We start from the raw sequence: 22,088 nt of genomic DNA on the forward strand, positions 1-22,088 counted from the left end.
AAAAAAATAAGTAGAGAGGAAAGGAGGGAGAGAAAGAAACCTGATGAAAATGCTCTGGGTTTTAATCTGGTCCTGAAGGAGACTAGCCTAAATAAATTGCCCTTTACCGGATTGTCAGCCCCACATGAAGTTTATTTAAACGTTAAGTGATGTCTGGCACGTGCATTTGTACTACAAGAGATCCGGTAACGAAATGTATTCAGAACAGTTTCTTTGTGCGTCGTGTGGTCCTATGCATTCAAAAGTTTCGTAATGGCTCTGGGTTTGTTCATGAAAACCAGAGGAAGAATGATAGAGCTATCCTTGCATAGATTCGGAGCATGCAAAATGACGTTCCGGATGACAAAAACTTCAGGCTTGTAATGCGCAAGGGCAGTCTTTTTACTCAGTCTCATTTTATGGTATTGTGGGAGACGAAACAAATAAAACTAGATTGCTCTACTCCCTAATTGCACTAAAAATTTAGACCTAAAAGTCGCTGTTTGTCTGTTTATTTTGTTGCTTAGTATACTCGTCTGAGCTCATGATTCGAATTTTAATTTGTATCAATGGAAATGATGCGTAAGGCTCAGTTCAGACGCCGAACTTTTCATGACTGAACTTAACTCAAATTAAGGTTGGCCCAAATCACGAAAATCCCGCCTTTTGATTCAGACGCCAAACTTAATTAGCCGAACTTACTTGAAGCAAAACATGCTCTCTACGAGAGACTGTATCTGAAATACATTATAACAATTTATGCATTGGGTTCGGCTCATAAAAAGTTCGGCGTCTGAACCGGGCCTAATTCTATCCAATATGACCGCGCGTAAAATGAACGATTCGGTTGATCCAGCTCTTTCGAGAAAGGTTGTCCCTGAAACAATCCTCGGAGATCCACTTCCCACGTGACCCAACTATCTGCGAGGATGCCCTGAAACAAGCGTAAAAGCGTACGAAACAAAACTGCAAGGTGACGTGGGTAATTCATAAATAAATTTATCACACTCAGCTGTGGCTGTGACTCCTACAGACATTAGTCAGTGAAGCAAATGTTTAAGGCCGGTATTTTGTCCCATCGAATTAAAAGGATTTACAGCAAACCATGCCACTTTTCGCTTTTCTCGACGCTTTAAAATCTGACAACCGTCGTTAATTGAAATGTATATGCACGGTTAATTTGTCACCGCCAGCAACGTAAGTGAACATATCCGAGAAACGAAAATCCAGCTTCGGTTGAGGTATTTATTTTGGACAGAATGTGACTGCATGAAAACAAAACTAAGGATGTTATAATAAGTTTGGAAACTAGACTCCTTTCCTAAACGTCAAACAAGCGGAGCAATCCTCATCTTTAGCTGGTGTAAAAACTTTGCTCAGTCAGAACAAAGTTAATATGTATAGGGGAATGGCTATGGAGCCAAACACGTTTCTTTGTTATATGTTTTTGTTAACATTTTTGGCCTGATCGTGCACAAACCACAATAGATTCTGAAATGTATTGGAGAAACTGGCCAATAGAAATGTTCCTGTTAAAATATTCAGCTGTAGTGTGAACGTTAAAACAGAGGATTGTGCAAGGTCGCGGCCCTTCCAACATAAATTGCAGCACCATTGTTATCAACTTTGAACATGGCCAGTCCCTCAATTAACTATGGTCAGAATAAATGCACAACAATTAATGGTTGCTAATCATTTATTTATTCATAAACAATGTGCTATACTTTTCACATACTGTACACAAATTCAAGAGTTCCTTTATATACAAACAAAAATGATAATAAATGGCTGCAAGATGCTGGCCATTCAAGAGCCTTGGCCCTTTATCTTCACCCCTTTTCCTCTCTCCCAGTGAGAACAAATATCATCCCTGAATCACCGCACAATACGTTAAAACCTTTAAAATTATTTTGGTTGTGAAGGGAGATGAGGGAAGAAGGACTTTAAGGACATCGCCTACTAATACAGAAGTATTTTTGCGCCGTTTATGACTATGCGGGAAAAGCAGGTCTTAGCGAGGGCTATCAGAATCTAAAAAGAAAATGGGGGGGGGGGGGGGGGGTAACCGGGCAATTATTAGAGATCATTGAGAAACAATAATTCTGAAAAGTGCTAAAATACAAAGCAATCTATCGCATTTTTTTTTTTTTATCAAATTGAAGCTTTATTATCTCTGAAAAATGTATGGTTACCCGCAATTTTCTTTTTAAAAATACCAAGAGCCTGCTTCCTCCGCATAGTTTTAAACCGCGTAAAAATATCCCTGTGTTAGTAGGCACCACCCATAGGAAACCCGAGTATCTCGAGATGCGCAGAAAGTATGCGCAGTAATAAAGTAGGCACCGTCCTTAACTCGTAATGACTTTTTCTTTAGTTGCAAAGTGCAAAAGGGACTCAGTTTACCATAAACTGCAGCAGCATCATTTAATTTCTTTCTGGGATTTCGAGGTTATTTCCCACTTGTAAGTAAGAGCTATACGTTTATACCCTCGATTCGTGTTATTGACAAAGTTTGAAGGAAAAGTAGAAAGACCTGATGTATTTACAACGACCGTATCGTTTTACATAAAAAAATGACGTAACACGTCGCTGAACGCAACTGAAGAATCAGAAAAATTCAATCCCAAAATTAGTGATAACTATCTTTTGTAATCGTATTCTCTATAAAGATTCTTAAAATAGTCATTTTACATGCAACGAAAGAAAGTAATTTCGCTAGCCGAGGGGTTTGAAAAAGGCCGGACAAAAACTCATCACAGAATTGTGAAAAGTGAACAGCGAGATTAACTGTCAAAACCCAAGACTTAATTATATTTCAAGGATTGAGTTTCTCTTTGTATTGTTTATCATATATCTATACTACACGTCTCCTACAGCGGTCATCAGTGAATATTATATCGTCCATTTTGCTGTGCGTCTGTTCAGTTATAGATCAAAGGTAACGTCAAAAGTGCATGAACAAAACCTTGGTAACCGGACGAACACACTGAAAAACTGTGACTAAACATGAACAAAATGGTCCACAGCTCTCCCTCAAGCAGCGACTCTGGTTTACAAATCACCTGTAAAAAAATGAAAGGGAAATAAGCTCTTCAGTCATCTACATTGGTACAATCTGCAATCGTTCTATCAAGGATGTTGTCAGAATCTAATATGATGTACCTACTATCTGTTCTGCGATAGTGAGTAGCGAAAAGGCGCTTGACTCGGTGTAATTGGTGCAATTTTTCTTTTCAATTGACTATTTATACTTAGAAAAAAAATTGGTTTGACGATCCTCGATTTCTAAGTGTGATACTTGATTCTGGCTACGCGACTCATTTGCTACCAGACAAATGATCGTCATAAATATCGTGTTTCCTAATCGAACTGGTAATCAGAGACACAATGCACGAGATTTTTGAGCTCCTGGAGGGTATTTTACTTGGCCTTGGATTTGACAAATTACACGGAGCGCAACATTAAGCTAACAGTCCTTTACCTCAATTTTCAGCTGACAGCTCATCATCGCAAGGATTATCTGTATTACAGCTCACGTGATTTGGTGGCTTGATGTCAGTGCATTCCTGATCATCCACGGAGGCCATCTGTCCAGATGAATTCACCTTCACACACTTTACATCCAAGGACTGCACGCCAGGACCACAAGAGGTCGAACACTAAAAGAACATTCGTCGTATAATTAAACAACAATCTGTTTCAGTCAAATGTAATTTGTTTATCCACCGAGCACCAAAGAGCTCTCTAGGAACTCGTTCAAAGGTGACCGTGCATTCCAGGGTCGAATTGGAATTTGGAAATGTTGTATGATTGGCTCTTATTCTCCCTTACTTTACAGCTCGAGTGTCGAAATCGAAATTCGGTGCGAGAAGCCGTTATTTTTCTTAAGAAATAGTTGGGTATGTGATGCAAGAATCGAAAACTTTGTGAGGTGTTTCCGACCTTGAGAAACAGAAATTTCGGAAAACGCGAATCTCTTGTAGATGAGACAGTGCAAATTCAGTCCTTTTATAAACTGACCAAAGAACTCGTCTGTTTTTGATGGCAAAAACATTATGTCTTGTAACTGCTTTTACCTAAGAGTTTATTCTACTTTATCCATGTCGGAACATATTCGCCTTCAATCGCTCCACCAGAAACCAAATAAATCTTATTACCAGTACGCGGCACGAAATTGCACTCTTTGTGGAAGTAGAAAAGTCCTGCTTACCTGGCCAGGGTGCACCGTGTACCACTCTGCAGGGCATGGTTGTGTTCCACACTCCTCGTGGATCGCTGGTTTGGGCTTTTTACAATGGCTGTCGCTTATTTCCACCTCAATACCTTGAGATTCTTCCACACAGAAAACTTCACGGGATCTCACGCCACGCGTACCGTCGTTGCAGGTTTTCGAACACTCTGTCCATGAGCCAATCTCCCATCTGTGAGATAAAAAATACAGTAAAAACCTGTCAAGCATCCCCAAAATACTGGTGCTTTATTCAAAAAAGCCCTAATAATAGGCTAACGGAGCTGTTAATAATGAAAATAATCGAAAAAAATCCGACGTTTTGAAGTCATCATGACTTCATTTTCAAGGTTGTAAAAATGACAGTTGTGTGGTAAAACGAAGTCATGATGACTTCCAAACGTCAGATTTTTTCGATAATATATTTTCATTATTAATTGTATTTCAAAATGCTCTCTTATTAAAATAATTGAGCTGTGTAATTGCCCATTTAAACAAAGCAGCCTGTTTTTAGATGCGTTTCACAATGAGTGGTAATTATAGCCAGAAGATCCATTTGCCCCGCTCCCTCTTCCAATCTCTACTACTTTATGGTATGAATAGGTTTTCACAGAACACTCTGTTTCGATAGCGTAAAATGTGTAACAGTGCTAGAGAAGTTTGAGGGCCTCACCGCGCAGGGCATCTCTGGGTATTGCATTCTTTAAACTTATCCCCAGGTCTCTTTTCCTCGCAGAACTGATCGCCAACTGCTGTTTCATCATCTTCACGAACACAAACGGCAGTAACAATGTCTATTCCTGTGAAAGAGATTTCACATTTATGTTTTAAACCCGGTAAATAAATGAGAGATGTATTTTTCAGTCAGTGACCCGGGCATAATCGGAAAAAGAAAATCGGAGTTCTCCCAACCGGAGTCGAGCTTATAAACTTTTGATTACTTGTTTGAGGAAGAAACGTGATTTTTTTGTTTATCTTTAAGCCTGGTAGCGCGTCCGAACTATTAATCGGAAGGTCATAGGTTTGACTGCTGTAGGGAGAATTCGGATTTTCTTTCTCCGCGTATACCTGTGTCACGATTCGCTCTGACGAAGGGCTTAAGTTCAAAACGTCAGCACACGAACCTCTTTACGGTGGCCAATTTACCTTAAGCTATCAACCCAGTTGATAAAACCAAACATTCGGTGCCTTTGTCACTGACTGAAAAATACATGTACATCTATCAATGTCTATTCCTATAGACATTAAAGAAATAAATGTTTCCTGGAGGGCTAGCCTGCGAACGCAGACGTATTTCCGTCTGATCGCTTCTTTCCGGCGGAGAGAAGCGACAGCCGGAAATACGTCTGCGTTCGCAGGGTACTTGAGGGCCAGTAAATGAACATAAACCATTTTTTAAATGTCCATCGGGTGGAGGGAGAACCACCCGGCTCTTTAAGTGACAATTTAACCACGGGACCTCTCTGTAACAAGCCCATCTAATAATTCAGAATATCCGAGTCGAGTTCTAAACTGAGCTGCTCTTCAGGGCTGAATATTCATAACTAAAATAGGATTTATATGCCTTGACATCCTCCAATGACTCGAACGACTGCGTGATCATGAGTCAGACACTCAGTCATATTCATATGAAGATGACAGATAAGTTATAATGCAAATTTGATACTCTGGTGTTTGCGAGAGGGTTTGAATTTTTTAAAATGAATTTCAAATCCATTGTCGATGATATACCAGACCTTTTCAGGTTTAGCTATAAAATCAAGGCGTTGTTCATCTCAAATGTTAAAATGACATTCTGGCATTCGTCTCGCAATATTGACGTCTTTTGAAAAACTAATAAAGTCTTGGACTTGGTAGAAAAAATGCTTTTCTCGCCGTCTTGATAGTCCGAAATTTACCATTGGTTAACCCTAAGAGAGATAGTAGTATCTATTTTAGTGTCACTTTGAATAGTGAAAAAACATATTTGTATCGATACAAACGTTAAAATAATGGTTCAACCATGTTAAAAATAACCCCACTAGTGCTGAGAAACTAGTACCGACCATTTCTTAATGCAGATGGCTCAGGATGGTAACGGATTGCAACTAAAAGGATTGGCAAAGTTTTTAAAGTTCCTCGTGTGCCGTATTTCGGAGAAATCGACAAAAAAAGAAAAGATTTTATAAAATGACTGTTGCTATTATTACCTCCACCACAGGAGACGGAGCATCCTTCTGAAGACATGATCCATTTGGTTTTCGGTTTTTTGTCAGCTGCCACGACGTCGCTAAGTTCTTTATCGACTTCGTCAATTTCCCGGAAGAATTCTGGGAAGTCGCTATCTTGAATGAGACCTCTTCTTTTCTGGGCGCCGCCCATGATGTATTGGTATTTCACTTTGTATCTATTCGTCTCATCATTTGCTTCGTACTGTGGGAGGTATACAAGTGAAATCAGTACGAGAAGCTAATGAAAAGCAGGTCACAAATCCAGTATGACATGTGCTACGATACGCTTCCTTTTGGTGCTGAATGAGCATTTTGCTTACGCGGAAGAGAATACGTGTTCACAATATTGGAATGAATGTTGTCAAAACGCCTCTGACCTTGTTCCTTTAATTAAGCTGTTTGCGACTCTGGACACAAGTGGAAATCCCCAGCTATTTCTAACTCCTCTAGGCCTACTCTGGGACCTTAGGTCGCCTTAAGTCGCTTAAAGTTGCCTAAAGTCGCCTTAAGTCGCCTTAAATCGCCTTAAATTGCCCTAAGTCGCCCAAAGTTACGGCGACTTAAGATCCCAGAGTAGGCCTTCTTCTTGCTCAGGGTCTTATTTCATGTAATATACCAAGGGCACACTGTCTTTCAACTCAGCAACCACACCTCCCTTTCTTTGGCATACTCACCAGTAATGTTAAGCTCTTTGTCAGAGGGCCAAGAGCAGTGATTGTCTCCTTCGAATTCTGTTTTGTAAATTTAAAAGTGGTTCCAGCTCCTTGGAACTGTGCAGGGCCGTAGTTCTTATACCCATACGAATCATAGCCGAGAATATTGTTCATATCGTCATTCTCCAACACTGAAAGCCAGCAAAGATGAAACGTAATTGGACAAATATAATGACAAACATATTACTATTATAAATAAGCAGCTGTATTATGCAACTTTCCACTGAATACCTTCATTCACAAAACATGATAGGCCGGTTTCTGGGGCGCGTTTCTCAAACCCCGAAAAGATTTCGGACCCGTAAAACTATTTTACATGCACAAAATGTATTACCAAAATTTTAATTTTTGACAATTTTTAAAACTAAAAAATTTTAAGTTTTTCAAGATTGAGAAACACATTGAGTTAGTTTGTAGGAAAAGCACAGCAATTCTTAGGAAGGGGATAAGGAAATTACTTTTCGGGCCCAAAAGCTTCGGGATTTTGAGAAACGCATGCTTGGGGCCCGTTTCTCGAAGGTCCCGGTAACTTACCGGGCCCGATAAGTGTCTTTGGTGATAAATGTTTCATAACAGAAGTCAATGTTTGTTAGCTTTGAATACTAAATTTTAAAATTTTATAATTCTATGACAACATTGGCCAAGTACCAAGTCTGTAATCACTGTGTAATCGGCGAAAAACATTAAAAAATATACTTATCGGACCCTGTAAGTTATTGGGACTTTCGAAAAACGGACCCCTGGCCGTCAGAGGTTCTCGTTAACTAAAAAAATTAAACATTGAAAAATTAATTTCGGAGTTGCTGCCGCCAGTAGTCCATGCTGGATAGTTACTCACTATCAGCATTATTTAATGTCTGTTTTGTAAAATTTGTCCAGTTTTAAATTTTACAACCTCTTGAATAAGACTCCATCTCACCCAGTTAACTTACTTAAGTTATTTGGTGAAGCTGTTACTTCTTCAATCCTGATATTTTGGGCACCCACAGGAAGAGTTGCAATCGTCTGATAGTAGTCGTCTGAAAATGATCATCATAAAGAATAATTAGTTTCAATTCATTGCAGAAAAGTTTTGAATCATTGAGAAATGTCGATAGTCCTTTGAAAATAAAAACAAAGCACGTACAGCTACGTAGTTATTTGCTTTCTTCTTCAAAAACTCCAGACTGCTTACAAGAAAAAAAGGAGAGTTTGGACAAGCTTTACAGGACAACACTAAGCAAACATAGAATATTCGGATGTTAACATTATTTCGCATTACAAACAGTGTGCGTTTCATAACTAAGCAACTAAGCTTGATACAATCTGTTACTTACATCCGGGTATCTGGTTATAGGTGAACTTCTTCAACTGGCCGCCAGGAGCTGGTGCCGGCCTTGTTGGCTTTGGTCTGGGTCTGGGTCTGGGTCTGGGCTTGTTGCCTTGGTTACCACCTCCAGAGCAGCTGGAACCGTCACCGTTGCACACTCCACACCGGTCTTTCTTTGCTCTGGAATCAAGTCGGCCGTCACATCCAACCATCTTAAGGAAAACGGAAATCAGTGAATTATTAAGTAAACTCTCAGATTTAATTTTCCAAGAAAAACCATATACAAAGAGCTGCACGGTTGATATGATGACTCAGAGCCTTCTACTTACAACCTTGCCTCAAATTTCAGCAAACCATCGCAAAGTTCAAGGTTCAGATTTGAGATTAGGGATGAAGACAGTTTGATCAGTGACCCTTCCTTGTCTAACATAACCTAAAGTAAAGCCTTTCTTGCTTGCAATAACTACCTTACACTGGCCCTTGACGCAGACACCACTGTTGGGTTTGTCAGAACATGGAGTTCCGTCTTTCACGCTACCAAAACTTGTAGTGTCTCCCTCAGTTGTGGCGCATTTCAAAACACACTTGGGCGAATCTGAAAGAAAAATATCTACGTTAATATAACTTATGTAAAATGCTGCGAGAGTTTCAATCAGTTCTTGTGACAAAAGCAGGTTGCTATTTCATCCACCTTTGAAAATTGGTCAGAAATTCTCGTTAAGACTCTATCATGTTTTTCTATGGCAAACCTCGGAATAAGTACATGCACTGTGTTTGGCTTGGCTATTCTGATGAGCCCTAATAAGGGCGAAATAGCTGTCTGTGGCTGCCCAAGGCTGTGCGCATGCGTCAAGGCCTCCTAGTGCATGTGATAGTGTTTGCAGTGTCTTAACAGTGCAGCGTCACCGCGTTTTGGTGTGCCTTTGAACGGCGTAAACGGCATACTTGTATCAATTGAAATGTTAAAATCACTGACGATTCAGTATGGTTAACCAATGCCCTATGACTATACAGAAGCTGGTATTTCTTATCATTTTCTACGGATGGCTTGGATAGAGATGGATTCCAACAAACTATGGCAGCTGGTTGCACTTTTGATTTTTATTCCGTCCTTTTTAGGTGTGTGTGTTTCAATGGAAACTATGTTCTTACTGTTAATGTTTAATTTAGTGTAGATACCGGATTTTATTAAGCCATCCCTGCTGAATTGGAAATTCCCTGTATAAATATTTTGGCTAAATAAAATAAATAAAACAAACCTTGGGCGTAATATGGATCATAAATCCAGTTGAACGTCTGCCCTCCCGCAAACTGAACGTGCCTGTTACTCTTACACTGGGCCATTCTTGGATTCTCAGAATTTGGTGGGCATTTCTACAAAACAATTCCGCATGAAATGATCATTAGAGATGTCACTGGGCTTTTCAGGTCTCTCAAATTCTCCAGTAGGCATCTATTGTTTTGGAATCGTAAGAATGAAATTACGAAATTTTCGTAGAGTCAACAGGCATGAATTAATTTTTATGAAAGTTACGACATTTTTTAAAGTAAACATGTTTCGGATGAAACTTCATCCATCTTCAGTACAGAACCCGCTTGTGGGTGCGAAATAAATTCAAGAAGTATTGGAACCCTCTATTAGAAAGTTTAATAAATTCCCTTTGATAATCTATTATTTACCTTGTTACAGAATTTGTATTCTGCACCTTTCCCTTCGCATAGCTTTCCTCCGCGTTTGGGTCTGAAAACAACGGAAAAAACGAATTATAACTTCTCTCATTGCAAAAGCTTTATCTTCATTGCTTTAATCAGTCGTCCAGATAATGATTAACAAATTGCTCAAGCTATGGTTTGACTGCACTTTGATATGATACTCAGTGGTGCTGTTTCGCCCGAAATACTTGTCAAATCATTTAACCACTAACATAGTGCATTTTGTTGTTGTTGTTGTTGTTGTTGTTAGCAAACATGCGCGCACGAAAAACGAAGGTTGAGGGTGTATGACATATTTTCATATCTCTTTCACAAAAGCTCAGTCAACATTTTAGGGTAGACAAAGGAAAAACAGTTTCGACTAAAAAAGAACCTAATAGTTTAGTTTCGAATTTGACCGCTCAGGAGACAACAAGAATGTATTTACTTACGCAGGGTTGTTACACAGGCGCACTCTTTTACTCAGCCCTCCCCCGCAGGAAGGATAGCATGCGCTCCAATCTCCCCAGGCCCCCCAGTTGCCATCCACGTCCTGGTAACTTTTAGAACCCACAGCAACACACCTGCCGTATCTACACCACTGTGGAAATAAGAAACTAAGTTACACATATGTAAGTATTTTCCTAACAAACTAAAGCCGGCGACACACAAGGATATTTTATTCGCCGATCGCGGAGAATTGGTTCCCATTTTCCATCTTACCGCTGCTATCCACCATTTTGAAAAGTAATCTGATAAATTACCCCATCCTGATTGATTGGCGATGAGCGTAGAAAATCGCCAATCAAAAAAATCTGAGGTGAAATGAAACGTATGTACGAATGAGGTGATAAAAGAGTAGGGCGGAGAGGATGTGTTTGTACCTTCTTATGGCCGCAAGAGGTTCCATCTGCAGCTGGTTCATCGTTTGAAGAGCAGTAACCATCAGGCTTTTCACAGTATAAGTTAACACACATGTTCTATAGTAAGCAAACATGAAAAGTTCAGATAATTATGGACACCGGAGAACTGGAAACAGATAAAACCGCAAAATCCCAATAATGGCCAATTATAATCTACACGAGCCGATTTATGGTCGACGTGGAAGTGAAAACGAATGCCCGGTTTTATCACTGCAGTTGACTTCATAAGGTAAATTGGCAACCGTAAAAACAAGCAGAAGCTGAGGTTTAGAGCGCCGGCTCTTCGTCAGATAGTATCGAAGTTTTCCGTCGGATACTCCCTGACGAAAGGATAACTAGCGCTCAAAATGTCGGCTTTTGCATCTTTATACAATTGTCAATTTACCTTATAAATTCTGCTTATAAAACCAAACATTCAACACAACTTGAAGTTGAGTTGTGGACTTAGTCAGCTTTCCGAAACTGGTAGCTTTGTTTGTTTGTTAGTTTGTTCTAAAAGAGAACTTGTTTCGATTTTGGCGACTAGGTGACTTGGAAAGAATTGACGCTCGACTAAACAATAGCTGCCGACTTGAAAACGTCTTTAATTTCAAGGCTATGACTCTACCTGTTTTAAATCCGGGATATCACAAACACGTGACCCAGCACCAAACATGCGCACGCATTGATCATCTCCATCATAAAGTACTCCCGGCTTGCCTTTAGGTATTGCGACTGCGTGGTCAGCTTTATCGTTAAGACATTCAGACTGAGCGGTCCTAAAAATGAAACAGAAAATGACCCAGGCATAAATTGAGAGTAATGATATAGAAATTAAACAATTCTATAACGGGTGTATCAGAGTGTAGTTATATTGTGCGGTCTTGCAGCATCATCTAAAATGTGATATATGACTTCGACAGAACGCATTTGGTGCATTTTTTTAAGCGTGAAGAATGTATCATTCTTCATCCATTTTATTTTTATTTCCGTTTTCTCTGTTTTTTTTTTCTGTCTGTTCTGTCTTTCATTATAATAACTGTAATAACATTAATTTTATCCCTAAAGAGTTGTAAGTCTTGCCCGGACAAGATTAGCTCTCGCTTGATATCGAGGTAACTTGTTATATAAATCTTATATGATGCATACCACAAAATACTGTATAACTATAAGATTAAAGAACTTTCTGTAGAGCGGTTTTCATTTGAGTGTCGTGAAACCAAAACCAAAGTAATTACTCTGGCCAATCACCAAAGGTGCAAACAGCGAAAATCAGAATTCAAAGCAAATACATGTTACCGGCGCCAAGCGCGGGAAAACTCGTGCGAGCAAGGCACGATTGGGTTTGATTTTACATCTTATTGGTTGAGAAGGTGGCGAGAGTTTTATTAACCAATCACTGAGCCTAGTAATGCAAAACCAAAGCAAAAACGCAATTACTTTCGACACTCAATTGAAAACCGCTCTAATAGTAACAATTAAAAGCAGGTAGAGCGCTTTCAAGTAGCTACGTCGTCGTAACCTCCTGAAATCAAAAATCTTCTTACTTATTACTTACATCAGGAGTCTATGCATGATTTGGAGCCTCTATCTGTATTCCTTGAGTCAACGCATTTTTGAATAAATTTATTTTTAGAAATGCTTTTCCAGTCAAAAAGTATGACATTAATCTCATACCCAGATCTCCCACGGTCAGGCGACATCCCTGAACCGACTGAGATCTGGGTACGAGATTAGTATGACATATGACAATTCTATTGTCACTGCTTTTTTTGATTGGGTATTAGAATTGTGGGCGTTTCAAAGGTCCCCTGAGACCTGTTCTAAAAATAAATCAACTGGGGAAAGGCTTGACTCCAATGCTTAGTATGAGTGATAGATGCTCCGGGTCATTGGATAACGCTTACGTTAACTGTAGTGAAATTAAAGTTAAGTACTTTTTATCTCAGTACACGATATTGGTTCCTAGAGCACCAAACATAGAGGGAGATACCAAGTGATTTTCTTAGAGGAAAACCAGGAAAACAAACCATCATCAGATTTTCCCAGATGTAAGTAAATATATTTTTTTCAAGTTACAATCCGGTTTCATCCTGACCAGCCTTAGCCAAATAGATGTATTTATAGTTTCAGTAAACCAGCAGGATAATTTTGACAAAAGCCGAACCTTTAATTCTAACATGTCTTTTGGCTTCTTAAAGAAATACTAATAGCAGGTGCAAAAACAGACCCTTTAGAGTAAGTGTAAATCACAACTTACTGTAAAAAGTTCGTGATGTAATTCCTGCTGCACGGTGACCAATTAAACGCCGTTTCTTTCCCACTAGCTCTCCTCGCCATGACGTAAACACCATCGTTGCATTTGTTTCCCTCTGAGTCATGTTCAGCACCCAAACTTGCAAGGGGAAAAAAACAAGAACTCATGATTTTTCATGCGGCTATCTACGAGTTTAAATTTTCCAGTCAGCGAAACAGGTATACTGTGAACTGAAAAAGAAAATCCGAGTCCTCCCAACGGGAGTCGAACATAAGTGGTATCGATGTGAAAGAAATGTGATGTTATGTTTTTAAGCCCTTTTTATACTAGAGGACGCCTTATCCGTCCAGATGGATAATGGGTCTGTTTCGTTATACGTCTGGTTATTCGTCTCAAGTATAAAGACTGGCGCACGACGCATTATGCGTCTGGGCGAACTATTTTCCGTTGTGCGTCGTTCAATATTATATTCATAACACTGTTTCAACATCCCCAAAAGGTTGATCGCTATCATTGCCACAATTATCAGAATCACATCGAAGTTTAACCTTTGAATTCCACTCCATTTCTTCTCGTAAGGACTCTAAGAAACACAGAAACAAATGGAACTAGGCCCGGCGTGAGTATGTCAGATATTATAGACGCCTCGTTTAACCTCGCTTCTATGTTATATTCAGTTTGTATGTTTATTTTGCTGATTTATAGTGTCCCCAATCAGCGCTACAGTGCTAAATACTTTGACACTTAAATAAAGTCATTTAGTTTAGTTTATTCATTATATTTCTATGGGATTCATCAAGCGCATGAGCAAACGTAGCGATCGCTTGCGATACTGTGGGCGCGTAGCAGTCGACCTGCTGCTGGTGACTTACTTGTGAGCTGTTTCATGAGCCAATGTGAACGCTGTTCCAAGTCCAGTGTCTTTATTAAGAGTGCAACTTGTGTCGCGTTTACACATTCCCGTCAAATCAGCCAAGCCTGGAAACGAACAGCAATTTATTTTCAATGTAATAGTAACTACTTGTTGTAAAGTTCCCAAGGTGGCGACCTTCGAAAAGAACACTGCATATACTGCGAAAGAATACAACGGGCTTTGATAAGACTAAATATTGTAGGCTGAGAAGAGACATATCTTGAATTTTATAGAAAAAGAAAACACCTTTTAAAAAAAGATGAAATAGTAAACAAGAAAAGTTATTTTTATTCTTGACAACACTGGTGATTTCTTGTCTTCGAGCATCTTACCTAATATAGTTCCACAGTTTTCCCCTTTTACATTTCCTTTGTTTCTACAAAAATTGTACCTGCAAGAAAGGTTTGGATTAGCAGTGACAGTGCCAAAAATAAATGATCCATATTTTACTGCACATTTAAAAGTAAATCGTGGAATATCGATTGCTTGATGTCTCATCATTTCCTATCTGAACAAAAACGAATGAATAAATAAAATCTAAATTACAGATTTCTTTACGTAGAAAGAGCTCGACGCTACGGCGCGCTACAATCAAGCTGCAATCATTAGAAAGTTCGTTATGTTATTTCCTCTCAACTATGTGGCTGTTGCCAATAGGCCATTTTACAGTTGTGTGCTTAGTGACCTGGCCTTGGACTGTAAGTGAGGCTTGGGGTGACCTTGTTTTGATACAAACCTCACTTCTTTTCATATGTAAATGCGAACTAGTTAGCATAAGAACAGCATGATCTACATATGAAAAGCAGTGTGGTTTGTATCAAACCAAGGTCAGCCCCAGCCTCTCTTCTAATCCAAGGCCAGGTCACTAAGCACACAACTGTAAAATGGTCTATTTAAGAGTCCTCTAACTTATAATCAGTAAAACTTACTTCGAAATAAGGGCCGCATGGTCAAAGTGAGCTGGATTGTTATCATCTGCAATGTTTTGTCCTGTTGTCCATTTGCAGAAGCTTGACAGTGTGCTGGCAGCATGAGTGTTGATCACTAATCCAGGCTGTTTGAAAAAACGAAAATAAAAAAGCGAAAAGTTCCATCATGATAACAGGCTGAAAAGTTTGCTTTAATTTTGTATTGAATCAGGGCGTGGCACAAATTATGTTTGCATGTGTCGTGTAGTCCCTGATTGACAGGCCTAATAGGCAGAGTTGATGTAGAGCTCTGTCTCGAAGATTGTCTCTATCCCTTCTCCACGATATCTGTATCAAGTTAAAGCCGTTTCAGTCATAAATGCTTGTCCATGGTATAACATTTTATGTATTTGGCTTGTCAGGTGTGAATCGGATGAGGAGAGTGTCTCAACTCCCAGGAGAGACAACCATACCACAAAAGGGAACGATATGTTTAGCTTTAGTCATATTACTTCAGCCAACGCCCTGGTTTGAGCTTGACACTTTTCATATTTCATTGGCTTCGTGCTATATACAGGCAAGCCTTAAACTGACTGAAAACATCATGTTCATGAATGAAAGTGTTTCCAAAGAACGTTGCTGTCGATCTGTCACCAAAATGTCGGTGTATCAAACATACCATGTCTTGTTCCAGAATCAGTAGTTTGTGTATAATGTACTTGATGTTGGCGCCAATGGAAGCATCTGCCAGGAGCCCGTGAGCCTGAAAAACAATAGTACCACTCGGTTTAATTATAAAACCTTGCATCGCATTTAGGAAATTTGATGTTAGGGGGTTCTCGAGCAAAGCATATTTCAACTCGTGACGGCGGAAAGTGCGTGCATTTTAGTCACTACTCTCGCAACGGAAGTCGCATACATGCTTTACTAGAATTACAGCCATTCAAAACCTGTTTTCTATAAACATCGTAAGGCTGAATGTTATAACAGTATAGCAACGACATCCCGCATTTATAACATACCACATTGCAGGACCAAATTACCGGGATTACATTGGGTATTTCTATTCTGTGTCCCGCGTACGGATCGCGAGACTCCTTAATTGTATTTCAGTTTGTGAAAAGCTGGGAATTCAAACTGTCTCAATTTGGGTTTAGACACTTTGGTTATGGCTAAATTTTCCTTTGTAGGTACGACTTAAAAATGAAAAAGTAATCATACAACTGGGTAGCTCAAAATAATTTTTTTTTTACGAAATTGGTAGCTCATCCATGATTTTTTTAGGATGATACTGGGTTCAGCAAGACTTTAAACTTCCTATGAACTTCCCCAATTGCGATCCACGTTTTGAAAACGTTTCCTTTTGCTAAACTTCAGAATTATAAGAACCTCAAGAAAAGATATATTCTTCACTCTTGGTTTGCCTCAATGATTCTGTACGTTTTCCGGCATTATACAACTGGATTTACTGTATACTTTCTTTCCCTTACCACGTTGATGATGGTCGGTACATATTTCTTGATCTGTTGAACTCCATAAAACTTTGTCATCACTTTTTCAACAACAATCAAGGACTCGATCGTTCTTTGGCGGCTCATGTCGGATGAGCGAGGGAAATTCATATGTGGTTCACTTGAATCATCGGACTGTTGAAATCTCGATTTGCCTGAAAAGTAAGAGAAAAAAAATTATGGCTGGAGAATTTTGCTGTGGATTTTAGTGACATTCAAGACAAAATTGAGTGAGACGAGAACGGAGAGAAAGCGTCTCTGCGATACACTCGAAAGATTTCCGTCTGATGGGTTACTGGGCTATACATAAACTATACAGTGTTATGCTGCTAACGAAGTGTCCATCTAAAAACGGACTCAGATACGTTTCGATGATTAAAGTTAGAAACTGGTTGTGGCATGATTGACAGTTTCAAAAGGGTTTATGTCAGTTGCCTTGTTGACTTAAAAGGGGTGGAAATTTTAATTTCATAGACAATGGGGTCGACCTCACGGTACTTGGCTGTACCGGATAAAAATATCGAACTAAGCAAGCAAGGATGCAGCCGAAAGTGTTTCGCTGTTAAAGTCACTTGCTTAAGTTTGCCCTTTACCTATCAAGAAAGAGACCTTTAGTCGTCCGTACTTTCCAAAACAGGCAATGCAATAATGTGCATTAAGCGTGGTCAGGTTCCCAGAGCTTCAGATTTGTTCTCTAAGTATATAAATAATGTTTTAGAAACAACGTCACCTGCTTCAAACACAAGGAGGATTTTGAAAGTATTTTCGAATATTTCCTAAGGCTCTCGACTATTTGTATCAGTTATTGTAAGCACAAAGACGACATTTTCTATTTCTTTTGTAAAAGAAAGCCGAACTGACGCACCCCCAAATTTTTAAAATTGTACGTTTATTAGAAACACTCTTTTCATTTTATATTTATTACAAGTTCTAACTGGTCATCATACCTTCCACTCCACACCAACTCGCAGATCGTTTCTCTTCTTTCATAGCCTTCCCAAGAGTCTGCAGGGGCGCTAAGGATCTTTTGTGGATCACGTGAGCTCGAGTTCCGTTCTTTCCCAGTCTCAGACGGTCAGGCAGTGGATGAACCATGAAAATATCCTGAGGTGTCTGGATCATCCCTTGCTGCAGAGAAGGAGAACAGTGAAGGAAATTTGATTAAGCGAAAAAAAAGGAGAGTGCATTTTTATTTTTTCAAGGCCCTGTGTAAGATTTGTTTTGAAAAAAGTGAACTTCACAGGAAGGTTAGACCTAAAAGCTAACCATATGGCTTGTTTGATAAAGAGTTGGAGGACAGCTCGTTTAGCTAGCGAGTCCTATTTTAATTTTTTGAAAGCACTCTCAGTCAGTAAAGAGATTAGACATTTCAGCGTCGCCATAGAAAGAAAATTACAGAAAGTATTAGAATTGATAGAATAACAAGTGAGGGCCAGCAAACGAAATGTTAAAACCAACCTTGTACATGGTTAAATTCATACAGGATTTTCAGCAGTCTGTCTAATGTGATTGACCTATTGATTAGTACTAGAACTGGGGACCCTTTCTAGTGAAACCTTAAACCGTAAACCCTTAAAACCTTTGCAGGAGTCATTTTAGCTGGAGTGAAGATAACTTCTGGACAGGTTGTCCAAAGATCAGTCAATCTCCACCACGGGCAGTCATTCCTTTTTAGGGACTCAATACTCTCACCCGGCGAGTGATTATGAGCAAACTGGTGAAGGTAGAACAAGAGTTCAATTGAAGGGAAATTAATTGAAAGGAGAAGAATTGCACTTTTATTCCATTTTGGTTTAGATATAACTTGCCTAAAACTGTGGTCTGATTGAACGTTGGAGACCCAATCTGTGTGCGCTAACATGTCCCAATCGTTTTCTACCTGAAGATTTCTTCATGGGCCCCAATATCAACATACAATTTCTCCTTACTGTTTTCTCTGTATTTCGTATGGCACTGGTTGGGAGAGTTTAGATATCAAAACAGAAACCTTTGGTGATAATTTTGTTTATTCTCATCACCTATATGTTTGATCAAGTAGGGTCTTTATAAGGAGAATGTAGATTCCGGTCACTATTGGAGCTTAAAGGTTAATCATCCTTGTTGGCGCCTGTTTTGCCTGTGTTTTAGCTGGGAGAGCAAAATAAACATTGAATCCCCGACTCCTTACCAGTCCATCGCAGTTGCTGACAGCCACTTTGTTTCTCTTTCCTTCTGCGGGAAGCAGCTGACCAATGTAATGGCAGTGGTCAATTTCATAATGGAATTCCGAACTGGCATTTCCTCGAATCTCAATCTCAAAATTAGGCGAGAATAACTCGTGGTTCAGGGTGACTTCCATATGAAACTCTTGGCCGAAAGCCGACAGTTTGAAGTGCACAGGCTCCCTGGACGAACTGCCAATATCTCGCTTACGACGAGCATTGCCATTGGCCAGGTCACGTGACAAGAATCGTCCGCTTGCGTCAACTTGTACGGGATGAGATATGTCATACTCTGGAACTGTGGGTAAAACAAGTTCACAAGTTCAGAAAACATGCAAAAAGAGATTACATAAAAGGAAAAAAAAATAGCATTCGTAATTGTGAACTTCAAGTTTAAATCAATCTAGTCAGCCGATTTGAGCAATTCGAGTGTTATTTGCTTCCTAAATTGTTTCCGTGCAGAACTGTAAAGAAGTCTACTCCATCCTTGTCGGTTGCGTGCCAACGTCTGAGTCTCAGCAAACTGGGACTTTCCTGTCCAGCTTGTATGTGGTCACTCCATCGTTTTTCTCTTTACTTTTAAACATAAATAAATACATAAATATGTAAATTATAAATACATGAATGAATATATCCCGGATCGGTGTAAGTAATGGCATTGCGTGATGGTCACAGCAAAGTGCAATCTTGTTCCCAGGCTCTGCTCTTGACGTCCCTGAGGCGAAGAGGAGAAACCCTGGAAACGAGTTTGAGCGAAGTATATTGCAACCCAACTAAAAAGATATGGCAGCACCAGACAGCCGACAGAATAAAGAGTGTACAAAGGGTCCGGGCTCTGTATCAAATAAAGTGCTACCTCTACTTAAAGAAACTTCATCTGGGGCAGCAATGTGCTTTTATTCGTGATCTCAAAAATGCAAAATGCGCTGACATAATTGGATCAAGGCTGACAATTAGGCGGCGGAAACGACATGGTCAGTTGTTTTATTGGCAAGATCAGCATGGGGTCTAAAGCAGTTTAGAGTAACTTGTCAGTCGTCGATGTAATGTAGGGTAGAAGAGAAACAAAGAATACACGCAAAATTTTACAACGCATTGGCAAACGTAAGTTTAACAACGGATTGCATAATGATAAGACACTGAAGATCACTAAGCCTGTGAGGCTAAGTTCTTCTAGGTCACACCTTGCTTTTCGATCCTTTCCACATAGCATAAATTACAGTTCTAAGCGTGTTATAACTGACCGATTATATTTCATCATTGAAAGCAAGAAGAACAAAAACAATGTATATCATATATCAGACAAGAACGGAATAGATTTTACGCGGGACAATAACTTTCATTTCGCGCCATTATCATGAGACAACTGACAATGTTAAAAGCAAAGCTTTGTGCACGCTTCGTTACCTTTTTTCAAATTTTTGATTGTACACACATAACAGAACTATCACGGTTCACTTGTTAAACCGAAATCCAAACCTAACGGTTCAAAATGCTTTCTGCACGAAAACCAACCTTGAGATTTGAAATTCTCGTGCAAACGAAAGGTATCGAGCAATGTTTTTTGTCATGTTGGTGATCGGTGATTACAGTATGTTGTATAAGGTTGCTTTAAAAGTTTTGAGCATGTAACTCTGTGAAAAATGTGTGGACTTGCATTGCATGATCTTCGATCGAGGCAACCGACTTGACCCCTAGCTAATTCATGAATTTTAATAAGCAATATAACTTTTAATAGAAATGCTTGTAAATATGTAAACAACCTAAAATCTTATTGTTAAGCAGTGCATGTATTTGATTCAAATGGCGGAACCAGTTGGTAACCGTTGGTTATAACCGTTAGCTTACGAAATAAAAATTTGCACCGGGCGGTACGCGAGGCCAACTGTTGTCCGGTTTGAATTTTTTTAGTTGAATGAAAAATGGAATGATCTCATCTCCGTTTTCCTTTTTTGTACTGCTTTCGCGGCATTTGGCAATTCATTGGGAGAAAAAGAAGCATAGTTTTCAAACTGAAAAGAGGCTTTGTGCGTTATATAAATTTCGGATTTGTTCCTGTCTGTAACTACCTACTAGTAATTTTAAAATTCAGTCCAAAATAAAAGTTGCGAATAATAATAATAATAATAATAAAAAAAACTGCAAAGCAATGTTGCTAGATTTTCTTACCATACTCAGCAAATGGGTGTCCAAAAATCGCTTCTCTCTCGTCGTCAGTTAGCAAATGGTGGATTTCCTATCGCCGGGAGAAAAATTATTACTCGGAGGCAAAATGGCATAAAAAATGCAGACCATATGGGTATAATTGTTTTTACCTGATACGGTTTTGCGCATGAGTACTTAATACACAAGTGTAAAGTCAAGAGGCTTAAAATTGCGTAAACCGCCAACAGATTTGATTGCTTCATTATGAACAAATGTTCGATATGCGAGAGATCCTTCCTTGACAGAGAAAACTCGCTAATGAGTGTTTCCGTGCCAGTGTTGATGGTTTTATGCAGACCTTAACCGTTAGGGACCCTACCGTGATTGTTTTTTTCACTGTTAAACATAATACGGCTGTGTTATTTCAGCCATTAAAATTGATTTTCTCGCTTGGCTGGTTTACAATGCATTTGTACTGTTAAGGTATTGTTTCTGTGACCCTGGCTTTCATAAGATGATTTTGTCATTTTGGCGCCGGTTTTCGGTTTTATACAATATATTGAACGGTCCATTAATATTGGCACGGTCCAGAGGAAATAATTCAAAATACGCAGTGACGGTTAGCTACCGTTCAAATGATGCCGTCCGGCGGATTTTGCTAATCCTTGTATCACGGAATTTAAGTTGCTTTGATCACTGCTGTTTTGTAAACATTCTCAATGAAAAACGATCTGATGATTCACATTCTGTAGCCTGATCGTTCGTCATTAAAGCTGCATGTGAGAAATATAAAAATTGCCTCGCCTTGGTCATTCTCTTTAATAGTCGAGTGGTTTGAGTAGGGCTCGCTTGCTGCAAAGGCTCTGTGGTCCTCCGTTTTTAAAAGTGACTCAGGAGAATCCGTTTTGAAACCACCTCAACATATAAGCAAGAGTCCTTTGCGGATACCCTGTCCCATTTTTCCCTTCTTCATTTTCTTCTTTTTTTTTGCTCGTAAGTGAAACTGACGCGAGCTACGGCGCGCACTGAAGCTGAACCAGTACACTAATGGCCAACCGGAAACCAAAATTGTCATTAATTGGAGTGAAAACGCATATTCACCAAACTAAGGGAAATCAGC

At 39.4% G+C, this 22,088-nt stretch overlaps 1 protein-coding gene across 2 annotated transcripts; it reads right to left on the reverse strand.

The window, feature by feature from the left end:
• Positions 1 to 1,657: 1,657 nt before the first annotated feature.
• LOC146486978 (A disintegrin and metalloproteinase with thrombospondin motifs 6-like) lies at positions 1,658 to 21,353 on the reverse strand. Of its 2 annotated transcripts, XM_085091244.1 has the most exons (24): positions 21,139 to 21,337; positions 20,993 to 21,059; positions 18,790 to 19,121; positions 17,570 to 17,750; positions 16,602 to 16,777; positions 15,791 to 15,874; positions 15,133 to 15,257; positions 14,536 to 14,594; positions 14,163 to 14,268; positions 13,294 to 13,428; positions 11,662 to 11,812; positions 11,016 to 11,111; positions 10,584 to 10,732; positions 10,120 to 10,180; positions 9,699 to 9,813; positions 8,907 to 9,034; positions 8,447 to 8,651; positions 8,063 to 8,149; positions 7,092 to 7,261; positions 6,397 to 6,619; positions 4,881 to 5,007; positions 4,190 to 4,400; positions 3,461 to 3,638; positions 1,658 to 3,041 (listed from the first exon to the last, which is right to left on the reverse strand). In XM_085091244.1, exons 1-23 carry the CDS (start codon positions 21,229 to 21,231, stop codon positions 3,462 to 3,464), a joined length of 3,258 nt encoding a protein of 1,085 aa, XP_084947370.1. In that variant the 5' UTR covers positions 21,232 to 21,337; the 3' UTR covers positions 1,658 to 3,041; position 3,461. The 2 variants fall into 2 exon arrangements, with proteins under 2 accessions (XP_084947370.1, XP_084947377.1); XM_085091251.1 differs by lacking the exons at positions 1,658 to 3,041; positions 3,461 to 3,638; positions 4,190 to 4,400 and having other exon boundaries at positions 4,877 to 5,007; positions 21,139 to 21,353.
• Between the last annotated feature and the right edge of the window lie 735 nt (positions 21,354 to 22,088).

The sequence above is a fragment of the Pavona decussata genome, unplaced genomic scaffold, assembly GCF_977016875.1.
Source record: "Pavona decussata unplaced genomic scaffold, jaPavDecu1.1 SCAFFOLD_19, whole genome shotgun sequence".
Lineage (NCBI taxonomy): Eukaryota > Metazoa > Cnidaria > Anthozoa > Scleractinia > Agariciidae > Pavona > Pavona decussata.